Source organism: Serinus canaria, chromosome 15, assembly GCF_022539315.1.
Source record: "Serinus canaria isolate serCan28SL12 chromosome 15, serCan2020, whole genome shotgun sequence".
Classification (NCBI taxonomy): Eukaryota; Metazoa; Chordata; class Aves; order Passeriformes; family Fringillidae; genus Serinus; species Serinus canaria.
The window spans coordinates 9,581,680-9,594,079 of record NC_066329.1 but is presented as its reverse complement, the minus strand read 5'-3'; the positions used below and the strand labels follow the sequence as shown (position 1 = coordinate 9,594,079).

The following is a 12,400-nucleotide window of genomic DNA, read 5'->3' as shown; positions in this document are numbered from 1 at the left end:
ACCCAGGCTGCAGAAAAAACCCTGAGCAAGGATCAGGAAAGAAGTTTGAGGTAGGAACAAGAGAGGGCCCTGCATTTATTTCTCCCCATGCCTCCCATCAGAAAGGCACAGCCCTCCCACCCCATCCTGGCCACGGGGCCACCCCGGGCACAGTCGGGCTGGTTTGGGAGTCTCCATCCCTTTGTACCCAATGCCTCCACCCCGGCGGGCCGTGCCAGGCATGGGCACAGCGGCCCTGCAGACAATGGGGACATTCTTGGGCAAAGCAAAGCAATAACGCCGAGAGCCGCCCGCTATTTTGGGAGCTCATATGCTCCAAGGCAAATGTCATTTGTGTGTAAGATCCATTTAGGGAGCCGCGTAATGAAGTCGTGCATCATGAGGAGGGACCAGCTCACTTAGCAACGTTCCCGCGTGTGACGTCTGGTGCTCCTCTGCAGGACGGGATTGCTCCTTCGGCAGCCGCAGAGAACAAAACGCTGCTCGCAGCTGCCGGGAGAGGCGCTCCGGGCTGCGAGCAGCTCCCAGCTGCTGAGATGCCCCTGGGCTGGGCAGGGTTTGGGTGCTGAGAGCAGCTCCCAGCTCCCGAGGTGGGTTTGTGCCCCTGTGCTGGGCAGGGTTTGGGTGCTGAGAGCAGCTCCCAGCTCCCGAGGTGGGTTTGTGCCCCAGTGCTGGGCAGGGTTTGGGTGCTGAGAGCTGCCCCTGCCCGTGGAGCCTAGGCTCTTTTAGGGGTGCAAGAAGCTACGGGGACAGAGCCTTTTTGTTGTGGGGGATGAAAGGGAGAGCTGAGGTCTCACATCCCATCCAGAGCTCCCCCTGGATGGACGTGCGGGTGTCCCGATGTGCTGGATGTGCTGGGAGCTCTGGGCACAGGCTGGCAGCAGGAGGAGGGCAGGGAGGGAGAGGATGGCTGTCTCACACGGCGCGGGAATGTCCGTCCGGGTTCTCTCCAGGTTTCCGGATGATGAGCAATTACGGGAGAGATTTACAGCAGATTAAGTCACAAGGCAAAGTCCATTATGTGCCCAGATGAGCTGCAAAGGCAGAAGCCGTGCGGGACTGGAAGTGGGGCGCTTTAACCCTCATCCCCCTGGACACAGCCGGCTCTCTGAGGGACAGCTGACCCCTGGGGACAGTGGCCGCTCCAGGCATGGTGGCATCAGGACCACAGCAGGTCCCTTCCCACCGTCATGGGATTTTGGTGCCCGAATTTGGCCTAATTCCCTTACGGAACACATGGCACCGGCTGTTGCCTGTGGGAGACCTGCAACACCCTCCCGCTGGAGGTTCCTCTTCCCAGCCCCAGGGAAAGCTGAGCTGCAGATGCTGAGGCCGTGGGGATGCGTTTTAGCAGCAAGATGCTTTTGAGGTCACTGAGGGTTTATTCACTGTGCTCTCTGACGTGTAAATCTCTCTGAGAATAGTCCCTGCTGTCCTGGGGGGGCTGCAGCCACCCGTGTGGATGTGCCCACTGACCCACTCCCTGCAGCCCCCGGGCTGTGGCCTCACTGGTTCCCTCAGCTGTGAAATGAAGGCAATTTACTGCTCTGCTTTACAAGGGCACCGAGAGGGAAGATGAACTGTTTGGCATATGGGGCTGCAGACAGGATGGGCTATGATCCCCAAATCCAAATGTTTTGCTCTTTGCAAGGCACTGCAGGAGAGCGGCTCCACCGGGATCGGGGGCTCCTTTCCCCAAACTCACTCCGGACCAGGTGGCCACGGATTTGGCACAAGGGCAGATCCAGCAGCCTGGGGACAGCATGGCCAGTGGCTCTGGTGACCTCTGAGGCCTGACATGCAAAGGGCAGCTCAGTGCCCAGCACCTGCATGGGGGGTGGTGACGCAGCTGGAGGCACCGGCTGCGACACGGAGCTGCAGAGTCGGGATTAAACTTGACACTTAGAGCCTGAAAATCTGCTTAAGGGAAAGCTGACACAAACCTCAGCGCTGCCAGGACCTGTGCTGTGGAGCAGGGTCAGAACTCTCCCTGCACTCCCGCTGATCCGAGGCTGGTGCCCCAGGGGGTGTTACCCACGGCTGTGACCCACACATCCCACAGCCCTCGAGTGAGAATTCCTGGTGTGGGATGATGTCAGGGGCCTGCAGCAGATGTTTCAGCCATGCCAGCCCACCTACAGCTCCCAGCCCTTCCCTGCAGCAGGGGTGTCCCCTCCTCATTCCCTGGGGATGCAGGACCAGAGCCCCATCCCACAGCCCTGCTCCCTGCTGGCTCCTTCCCAGTGCAGTGAATTCCCAAACATCCCTGTGCCCTGTCACCAGCACCAGCCTCTTGGCATCCATGCAGGAAGCTGTGCCCCCCCTTCAGCTTGCTGGGGTGCTCCTTGCATTCCTTCTGTGCCAGTCCTGGAGATTTTTGCTGCAGCATCAGAAATTCTGTGGGAGAGGTGGCACCCAGCACCCTTGCCCATGCTTTTGGGCACGGCACAGCTCCTCTGGGACCTGGGACAGCTACTGATACCAAAGTGAGTTGTCAGTGTCATCTCCCAGGAGCTGCAGAAGGCAGTAATGAAGGCTGCTGAGCACGCACTTCTCCCTAAATTACCTCATTTATTCAGGGAATCAGATGCCGCAGTCTTTCATGGCTTCTTGTGAGGCTCGGATCTTGTGGGATGCAAGGCTATTAATAGGACCCAATCTTTCCCCTTCTTCTTCTCCAGGCTAAAGGCAGAGGAATTCAAACAAGGGCCCCTTTGATGTGACAGAAGTACAAATAAACCCCGTGCCATTTCGCTCCCAAGCAGGCAGTGCATTCCCATGTTTCTGCTGGCTTTGCCTGGCTGAGGGCTGGACCAGCAGCTCCTGGGAGCTCCAGGGCCAGGCAGCCAAGGTGGAGGAGCAGCCTGTGGTGCCCCTTTCAGCTGTCACTGCCCCTGTCTGTGGTGACATCAGGAGCTCTGAGACCAGACGGGTGAGATCGGACGCGGGTGAATGATCAGCCAGGACAGCAAATGCCAATTTGTGTGTAAACAGCCTCGCAGCACAAAGAGCCAGGGAAGAGGAATAACTAGAAAGCATTTCCCACACAAGCAGACTTGTTTCCAAGGAGCAGAGACAGCCTCTCCAGAGCTCTGGGGGGATTTCAGCCCCTCATCCTCCAGCTGCCGAGCCCCTCTCCCTGTGCCTGGTCTGGCATTGCTGTGGCTGGAGTGAGCTCTGAGCCCTCCCAGCTCCTCCAGCACTGACCCTGTCCTGATCTACCCCTGTGATCCTGAGCCACCCCTGTGATCCTGCTCCACCCAGCAGAACTTCCCGGGGGGAAAGGCTCTCATTTCCAGCACTGCACAATTTACCTTTCATGGATGCCATGACAGAATCTGAATTACCTTTTACTGCTTCAATATCTGCACAGTTGTTGGTTTTTCTCCTTCTGTCCTTTAGAATTTATAGCCAAATTAGGCAATTATTGATTTTTTTTTTTCCCTTTATCAAGTTACATTCAAGCCAGCCTGTGGAACAGCAAATGCTCAATGGGTCCCTCTTGACATCTGTTTGTCTGATCAATCTGTGCAGGGAAAATGCTCCTGCAGTGTCTGATCCCACCACAGTGCTCAACAGGGACACTTTTGACTCTTTGTGGGGCTCTGAGACATTTGCTGTTCCAGTCCTCATTGGGTTTATTTGCTTTAGCTTGTAACAACACACTCTAGTGTTTTTAAATCAGGGTGTTCTTGAGGATGGGTGGGTTCTGAGCTGGGCATGGGATGTCACAGGCTGGGGGACATGGGGAAGGGGCCCTGTGACCCAGGAGGGGGGGGCCTGTGAGGGTCAGTGCCCCACTGCCCTTGGCTCTCAGGCCCCTCTAAGCCCCCTGGGCAGGGCTGGATGAGCTCCACCAGCACAGAGCAAGCCAGAGGCCATGTCCATGTCATGACTGACCTGTAAGGACAACCACAGGTGGAGATTTATGTGTGAAAATGGCTCAAACTGCCCTGTCCCGTGAGAGATCCTGCAGAGGAGCCCAGGTGGGTGCAGGGGGATGTACCAGGTGATGCTGTTTAAGGAGCAGAACCAAGGCTGGGTGTTGATGCAGATCCCTGGCTCTCCCTCCTACACTGGGTGTTCCATCTCTCCAGTGCCACCCCCGTGGTGCCTCCACGAGTCACCCAGGATGGTTCTGGTGCGGCAGTGCTGGCTCTGTGACCCAGCTTTATGCTGATGCTGCTCCTTTTAAAGCTTGCCCTGGCCAGGTGAGGGGGTGATGCTCCTTTTTTTATCAGTGTGCATGGAGGGAGGGAGGGAGGGAAGCTGTGCCATCAGCAGTGTCCCCGTGTGTGCTGCCAAGGGGTCACAGCGAGGGCTCCAGGCTGCAGCTGGCAAGGCACGGCCTGGGGTGGGAGGCAGCACCAGGACACTGCTGTGTGCCATGGCAGGGGAAGAAAATGTGCAGAGGAAAATGTCAGTAAGGTATTTTTATTACATGGTGAGAGGGGTGGTGTGATGCAATTGCAAACGGGAGGCCCCGGTCTTCTCGTGCCTGTGTTTTCTCATGCAAGTCTTTATAGATGTTGCATGACTTTCAACCCTGCTCTTATCTCTGCCCCCAGAGGACATAATTATTGCTAGTCTGACTACGCCAGTACAAATGTTTGATGGTGAATATTATTTTTGAGAACTGAATTGCCACTTGTTTCTTAATTAAAACCCAACCTCCTCATCATGTCAGCTATTTGCAAAAGGGAACATGATGATGATAAGGTGCATTGAGGCTTTACCTGGCTGAGGTGGCTGAAGTGGCTTTGTTAAAAGCATTCAGGAGGAAGCAGGAGGGATCCACAGAGATGCAGAAGAGCCACCCTGCTTCTCTGAGAGGCCAGAGCTGGGGAGCTCGCCCCATGCTGGAATTTGGGGTGCCAAATGCAAGGGCACTGTGAGGGCAGAGGCTGCCTTCTGTAAAACTGCTCCTCCTGGAACAGACAGTCAATAAAAGCAGCAGCAGCCGTGGCCATTAATTACTCTATTTGTTTTCCACATTGCCTCTCACCACTTATTAGTGCAGCACTAAGGAGATGGGATGTAACCCCAGCCTGGGTGTGGATGCTGCAGAGGAATGAATGCCTGTGGCATTGGCATGGATGTGCCACTGCAGGGGAGAGGGGCCAAAGCCACCCCAGGGCCTGGCAAAGTGCAGAATGTGACAGGCAGAGGGGATGGAGTGAGGCTGTTTCTTTGGGATGCTGGGCTAAAGCCATGGGAGTGGTGAGGCAGCAGGATGGGGAGTGCTGGCATTGGAATTCCCAGGAATGCATTTGTATTTCTGTCCTACTGGCCTCCAGGCACTGCAGCACTGATGAATCCTCACACAAACTCATTAAACAGGAGCTGTTTCCCCTCCAGGTAACCCCGTGCTCAGGAGCTCCTTGGGAACATTGAGGTGAGCGTGGGGAAAGGGGTTCTGATCCCTCCCCTTCAGTCAGGCACCCCAAAAGTACAGCCAGAACTGCAGCAAAACATAACCTTGCTATAAACAAGCCACAGAGAGTCAGATTCCCATGGGGATCCATCACCAATAAATGATTCCCCACCAGTGCTGCCAAGGAGGAGCAAATAATTTGTCCTCTCTCTAGAGAGCAGCTCATGGAGGGAACTGAGCTAAACACTCCTTGATGCTCTTAATCTCCACCTATGTGCATTTCTGGCAGTGTATCAGAAATATTAGTAAAAATCGTATTAGAAATAATATTTAAAGATCTTTTATGTGAACATCCCCCTCGAGAGATGTTGCTGGCATCAGCATAGAGAGGAGATCTTATTTGATATGGGATTTGGCACAGCTTGGAGGGCAACAGGACGGATGTGGCTCCGTCCTGGGTAATGTGTTGCAGCATTATCTTGATGGGATGGTGTCAGTGTGGGACGCATTAATAAATCTACAACAGCCTCGTAGCTCCCTGGAATATCATCTGTCACGCTGTGAAGCAGAGCAGGGCAAAATTAAACATTTAAATCTCACACAGATGGTAGGAGGAACTCGCTCCTCGGAAGGAAGGAGCAGCAGAGGGGAGGTTGGGCTCCTGGCTCCGCAGTGGATGCAGAGCCTGCAGCCCAGCCAGGCCTGGAGACACACTTAAATTGATTGAGCAGTATCCATCACCATCCACAGAAATGTCAGGAGATGCTTAAATGCATTCAGAGTGTATCGTGTTCTGACCTCTGCTCGCTCTGGCATCGATTAACTCTGGGTTTCCTTTACCTGGGGGAATCCCCAGAGCACTGTTTATAAACATTCACAAACACCAAACCCCACACAGGAGCCATAAAACAACGCAAGAACAACGCAAACACTCGGCCTGGGATGCAACACAGGCTAAGGAAAGCTGCAGGCTTGCACCTGGGGAATTGAACTTCCCTGAAAAGGAGGAGGCTGGCACTGCCTGTTCTGCTCATTTCTGGAAAAAAATCAGGTTTGATTCCACTCTGTTATTAAAAAGTACCCGTCCCAGTGACCTTTAAAATATCTGAATAGAACAACAAGAAATGTGTGTGTTTTACACAATGCTAGAGGTGAGGATGAACAGCCTGATGTGGGCTGCCTCTCCAGCCAGGGCCCGGGGTGGCTCTGGGGACATGCCACCACCTCTGACTGCACTGCAGCCAAGCCTGGGAAATCAGCAGAGCAGAAAGCACCTTTGCTTATCACCCACATCATCACCTGGTGCTGATGTGTGCTGCCGCCACACCAGCACCAGGAACAGAAAGAAGAGAACAAATTCCTTAACTTGGCCTTCACCAGACCTCACTTCCTAGAAACTGTCACCAGGAATGTCTTGGGCGTCTACACAACAAGAATATCCAGGTAATAATGGTGAAAACGTGGCACAGCAGGGAAAGGAGAGCATTGGGAATCCTAAGGGGCATCTTGGTGGCTGCTTTTGCTGTCACCACCACTGTAATGCCATCCAAACCTCTGAGCAAACACAGGGCCCTCCTCACCAGGGTGATGGTTTCTGTTTGCTCGGGGTGTTTAGCAACACCCTCAGGTCAGTGCTGAGATCCTCCCCGTGTGCTGCTGCTGCTGCTTCAGGAAATGAAACCTGGCTCTTCCAGTGGATTTGGGCAGAGGGGCTGCAGAACTGGGGAGTCCCCTGGGAAGAGCCAGCACAAGGCACGTGCCCAGTCACATCACCAGGCTGAGGATGTGGTGGGAGGAATTTCCCTCCCATCACACCCCTGCAAATGGAGAGCCCGTGCGGAGGCTCTGGAAGAACTTTGGGAGAACCACAGGAACCATAGCCAGCCAGGGGATTTCAGGAGATAAAAATACCCCTTTCCATGGTGTAGCTTGGATCAGTGAAACCTTTAAACAGGGCTGGTGGGAGACTTTACCCTGAACCTCCAGGAGGGATGTGCCTCACTTTTCTTCTGCTCCCTTCCACACTTGCTTGGACACCCTGAGCCTCAGCTTTGCTCTGGGGCCACTGGTGGAGGAGAAACCTTCCCCAGGGGATCTGTTCCGATGGAAAGTGTTGGCTTAAATTAACATTTTCAACAAAAAGCAGGTTCTCAGACGGTTCATAATGAGGCACATGGTGAAATCCTCCCAGCTGTATGCTCTACCTCGCTTTAATCAGATCATTAACTTTCATAAAGATGTAGGCAGGAGGAGTGGCGGCACTTGAAAAGAACTCAAAACACGCTGAGTTTCAAACTTCAGACTTGTCATTGACTTAGCCTTTCATTGAGCCAATTATTTATGACATATTTGACGAAATTCAGAAAAGAAAGCACTTAAAATCTGCATATCTGCTTGGCTGCAGTGGAGCTACTACTACTTGAAGGAGGAACACGAGCAGGGATCTCTGCTCAGAGCCTGAGGACACCTGGGTGCCTTGTTTTGCATCATTACTTGCCAGCAAGTGGTTCAACGAGCACCGATGGGGTGTCACACAGACGCATTTATTTGTATCCTGTTTTTGTTATGCACGCCTTTTAATAAATTATGAGGAAATTAATTCTGAATTTATGCGTCCGACTGGGTGCCGAGGCTTGCAGGCAGCTCAGCGCTCCGCGGCTGGAGCTGGCTCTGGTGTTCCCCTCTTGTGGAACCGCGGAATCCCAAACTAGTTCGGGTTAAAAGAACCTAAAATTCCCATCCCACCCCTTTACCATGGGCAGCGACACCTTCCACTATCCCAGGTTGCTCCAAGCCCCATCCAACCTGGCCGGGGACACTTCCAGGCATCCAGACACAGCTTCACGTCAGAGCGGGCCCCCGGTACCGCCAACCCCGCGGGTGCCGTCGCCGCTCGGTGCCGGTGCCGTGGCCGGTGCCGGCTCCGGCCGCCGCCGATCCATGTCGGGATTTCGGGCGGCGCCGCGGGGCAGCCCGGTCCGCCCGCCCATGGCTGCGAGCGGCGGGCCCGGGGCCGCGGGGGCCGCGCAGGCTGTGAGCGGCGGGGGCGGACCGGCCGCCGCCACGGGCCCGGCGGGGGCGGGCGGGCGCTGAGGGGGGCGCGGCGGGGGCTCCCTCCTTCCTTCCCTGCCTCCTTCCCTCCGTCCCTCCCTCCCTCTGCCGTCCGTCTGTCCGTCCGTCCCTCCTGCCGCCCGCCCGCCCGGGGCGCAGGGCGGGAGGCGGGAGCGGCCCCCCGCGCTCCGCACACGCGCACCGGGAGCCGCTCGGCCGTACCGGCGGAGCCGCCGCCGCCGCCCGCCGCCAACCCCCGCCCCGGGGGCGGCTGCCCCGGTGGAGCCTCCATCTGCAGCCCGGCGGCGGAGCGGGAACATGGCGGACCTGGAGGCGGTGCTGGCCGATGTCAGCTACCTGATGGCGATGGAGAAGAGCAAGAGCACCCCGGCGGCCAGGGCCAGCAAGAAGATCACCCTGCCCGAGCCCAGGTACCGCCCGCCCCGCCGCGGCCCCGGCCCGGCCCCCGCCGCCCTCCCCGCGCTGGACATAACGGTCCGGCCGTGCCCCCGCGGCCTCCGCCGGCACCGGCTCCGGCCTTGGCGAGCGCCGAGCCGCGCTGGCTGTGCTGGATGTGCTGGATGTGCTGGATGCGTGTGTTTATTTGCTACAACTTGTGCGGGGTCCCTCGGCGGGTGAGCGAGGGACGCCGGTCCCTGCAGGGACGAACCGCCGCAGCTCGGGGGTTTATGGATCCCCAGCCCGGTGCTCCGTCCGGCGCTGGGAATTCCCGTCCAAAGCAGTCGGTAGCGCCGAACGGAGCCGCTCTGGCCGTGCTGCTCTGCAGAGCGGTTTTTTGGTGATGCTTCATGGGGTTTGACAGGGGATGCGGGAGGAGGACGGGGCCGGAGCTCGCCCTTAGCAGGCGGCTCACGGAGCAGAGGTGCTGGTGCCGGTCCGGGCTCTGTCGCCCCGACCTTCCCCGGTCCCTCCGCGGGAGCAGCCGGGTGCCCTGGCACAGCCGAGGTTGTTTGCTTGGGGCTTGGTGCTAAAAGCAGCTTTTCTTCTGCAAAAACAGCTTTTTTCCCGTGGTTATGTGTTTGTTATAAAATCACCTGAGCATCGCTTATTTATTGCTGAAATTAAAACGGAGCTTTTCCTTTTTTTCATGGCTCAGTGTGTGTGTATATGTATATACATATATGAAATGAAGATTCAGCCAGCAAATAAAATGCTGCAACAGGAAAAATCTAAAACAAATTTTACTGCAGAATGTGTAGGCAGTTTGGAAGCCTGCTGGTGGCCTAGCTTAGCTGTCTACTGTGAGCCAGGGATCGCTGGAACCCTCTTCCCACTTCTCCACTCGTTTTCCTGCCTTTCTGCTGGAATGCTGGGAGGCTGCAGAGCAGGAGAAGGTGAAGGATGCCCAGCCTATGTTTACCCCCTTTGCAGGGGCAGTGAGAGCTCAGGTGATGAAGTTTGGCTGTTGTGTTGAAGGTCTGGTTGAGGATGGTGTTGCTGTACGGTGCCTGCTTTTCTCCTGGTGTGTGTTTACACTTTAAAAGCAGTACAATATCCGTGACATTTCATCTGCCCTGTTAGCCCGAGGTGCAGCTTTGCTGGAGGTGCTGGTGGCTTCATGTGCCTCAGTGCTCTGGTGATGTCAGTGCTGTCCTGGGTGATGTGCAGCGGTGCTGCTCCCTGTTCCCAGCAGGGACGTGACCCTGGGCAGGTGAAAGGTGGGATGTGGAGAATTGCAGGGCAGGAGGAGTCCTCCCAATGCCATTAGAAATATCAGCAGTTTTGGTGCTTGTGGAGAGGCTGGAAGCCGATGCCTGCACCGATATCCCTCGTGCCCAGCGCGGCGGGAGCCTCGTAGCGAGCGCAGCACGAGGCCTGAGGAACCTGCTGTGCTTTGCTCTCCTGCTCCAGGATTTAGGTGTTTGGTGGTTTCCCTGAGCTGGGAGAGATGTTTCTCCTGTGTTTGGCTCCTCAGGGTGGGAAAGGCAGCCAGGTGCCAGAGGAAGTTTTGCAGGGAAGGCGAAAGGGTCGGTGGCCAAAGCGCCTCGCTCCTTGGGCTGCCCGTGGAAGGACCTGTTGGAGGTCAGGAGAAGCATGGCTTGCCACCCTCCCTGGTGTGTGATGCTCTGCAGGACGTGAGAAACCTTCAGTGAGGAGAGGTTTGGGGCTGTACGTGGTGCTGTGGGACAGGGACACGCCAGGCCCTCGGCACAGGAGCGGAAGGAAGCACGGACATAACAGGGACTTACCTCAGCCCGGGACCACAAACGGCTCTAGGGTGCCCAAAATGACTGAACCTCTCAGCTTCTAACTGAAACCAGGGATTTCCTCATACAGTAGGAAATTGTGACCGTTATTCTGGTGTCAGATAGCTTTGTGCTGGCTTCTGGCTGGTTTTTTTGATGCCTCTTATTAGAGCAGACATGGTGTGCTGGGTATACTGAAATATTCTGTATCGCTGGCAAAGTGATTCATTTAAAATGACATAAATCGGCTGGTTAAAGGCAGGTTGATATAGTAACAGGAAAAAAATACAACACACAGAGTCCTCTCTTGTTTGAAATCAAACAATTTTTCCAGATATTCATTATTTCTGTGTGTGTGTGAGCAGCTCCTTGGAGGAGCATGAGCCCGGCTCTGTGACATTGGGTGTGCAGCCATCCCTGCCACCAGTCCTGGTTGTCACCGGGACAGAGAGCAGGAAGGTCACTGGAATATCACATCCATGCTTGAGAATAAATGTCCCTGCATTATTGCAGTGCTCTGCTCACAGGAAGGTGTTGGTTTATCTCTGGTGGGCAACCACAGCCCAGGGACGGGTCCTGTGCCCTGGTGTTATCCCTTATTGAAATATTAGAAAGGTTTTACCCCTTGTCTCCTTGATGGAACCCTGTACACCTGTCGGCACCCTTTTATCTTTCTCAGATCAGGCTGAGGTTAAATGAAGCAAATGAATTTACTGTAATGCAAATTTGAGGGGGCTTCCTGTTTACAAGGAAATAGTTGTAGTGCCGTCAGAATGAATTCCAAGGCTGCAGGCCAAGGCTTAGCAGCAAATAAACTATGAGGGTGAAGAGTTTATTGGCCGTAGGGCTGATTATTGCTGAGTTTTCCTGAATTATCCTCAGACTGGTTTTGTCCTGAAATCGTTAAATATCACAGTTTGGGGAGGAAGCACAGAAAACACTAATGAGCCCGGAGTGCCTAAGGAAGAGGATTAGTGTGTTTTTGTTTTTTTTTTTAAGCACCAAAACAAAACAACCCTTCTTCCATCCTCTGTCATCTGCTTTTCCTTCCCTTCTGCATTTCCTCCTTTCGTTCCTAAGAGCCTTGCCAAGAGCTGTGAGAGCTGTGGTATCTTTCTGTTGTACATTGTTTCCTAAAAGCCTGTTTTTCTGGGAGATTCGCATGGGTGGGCAGAACGGCTGTCAGAGGCAGAATATCCTGCTGAAATCAGGCCTGGCATGGGAAGGAAGTCAGCCCTCTGGAAATATGAACAAATATGAAACCTAAATCTTATCCTGCAGCATTGCTCTCAAATATCTTAAGTTTTGGTGGGAAAAGAGTAAATTACCTGCATTATGAATTTTTTTAGCTATTCAGCAGGCTGCTGAGGGTTTTTACTTTTCCATGTCGATTTTACATTTCCCTTATTTTGGTCAGAGGGAGTGGAAGAGCACTATAGAACAGCTGTTTTTATTTGCCAGCAGCTTGTTCTGGTTTGAGTAAAGGATTTGTGTAATGTGAAGCTGAGAAAAATGGTCCAAGAAATCAGGTAACAAATGGGAGAGGGTTCAGGGCTTGCAGAAGCCTCTTGTGTGCTCCTCTGGAAAGTTGACATTAAACCTTTCTTGCTATAAACATCACGTAAGCTTTGGGTGCTTTTGGTGTACAAATACCACGGGCATGGTAACAAAACACAGCATCCATCTGTCCAGGCTTCTCTCCCCGAGGCTGTAGATATTTCTCATCCCATCTCTCCTTTTCTAACTTGCTTTCACTAATTACCTCTAT

General features: G+C 54.5%; 1 protein-coding gene across 1 annotated transcript in view; it reads left to right on the top strand.

Moving 5' to 3' along the window:
• Positions 1 to 8,474: 8,474 nt before the first annotated feature.
• Positions 8,475 to 12,400, top strand: part of GRK3 (G protein-coupled receptor kinase 3) — a 61,045-nt gene continuing 57,119 nt past the window's right edge. The window contains exon 1 of the mRNA XM_050980513.1: positions 8,475 to 8,856. Within this exon, the coding sequence (XP_050836470.1) occupies positions 8,744 to 8,856 (113 nt within the window). The 5' untranslated portion in view covers positions 8,475 to 8,743. The remainder of the gene's footprint in view (positions 8,857 to 12,400) is intronic.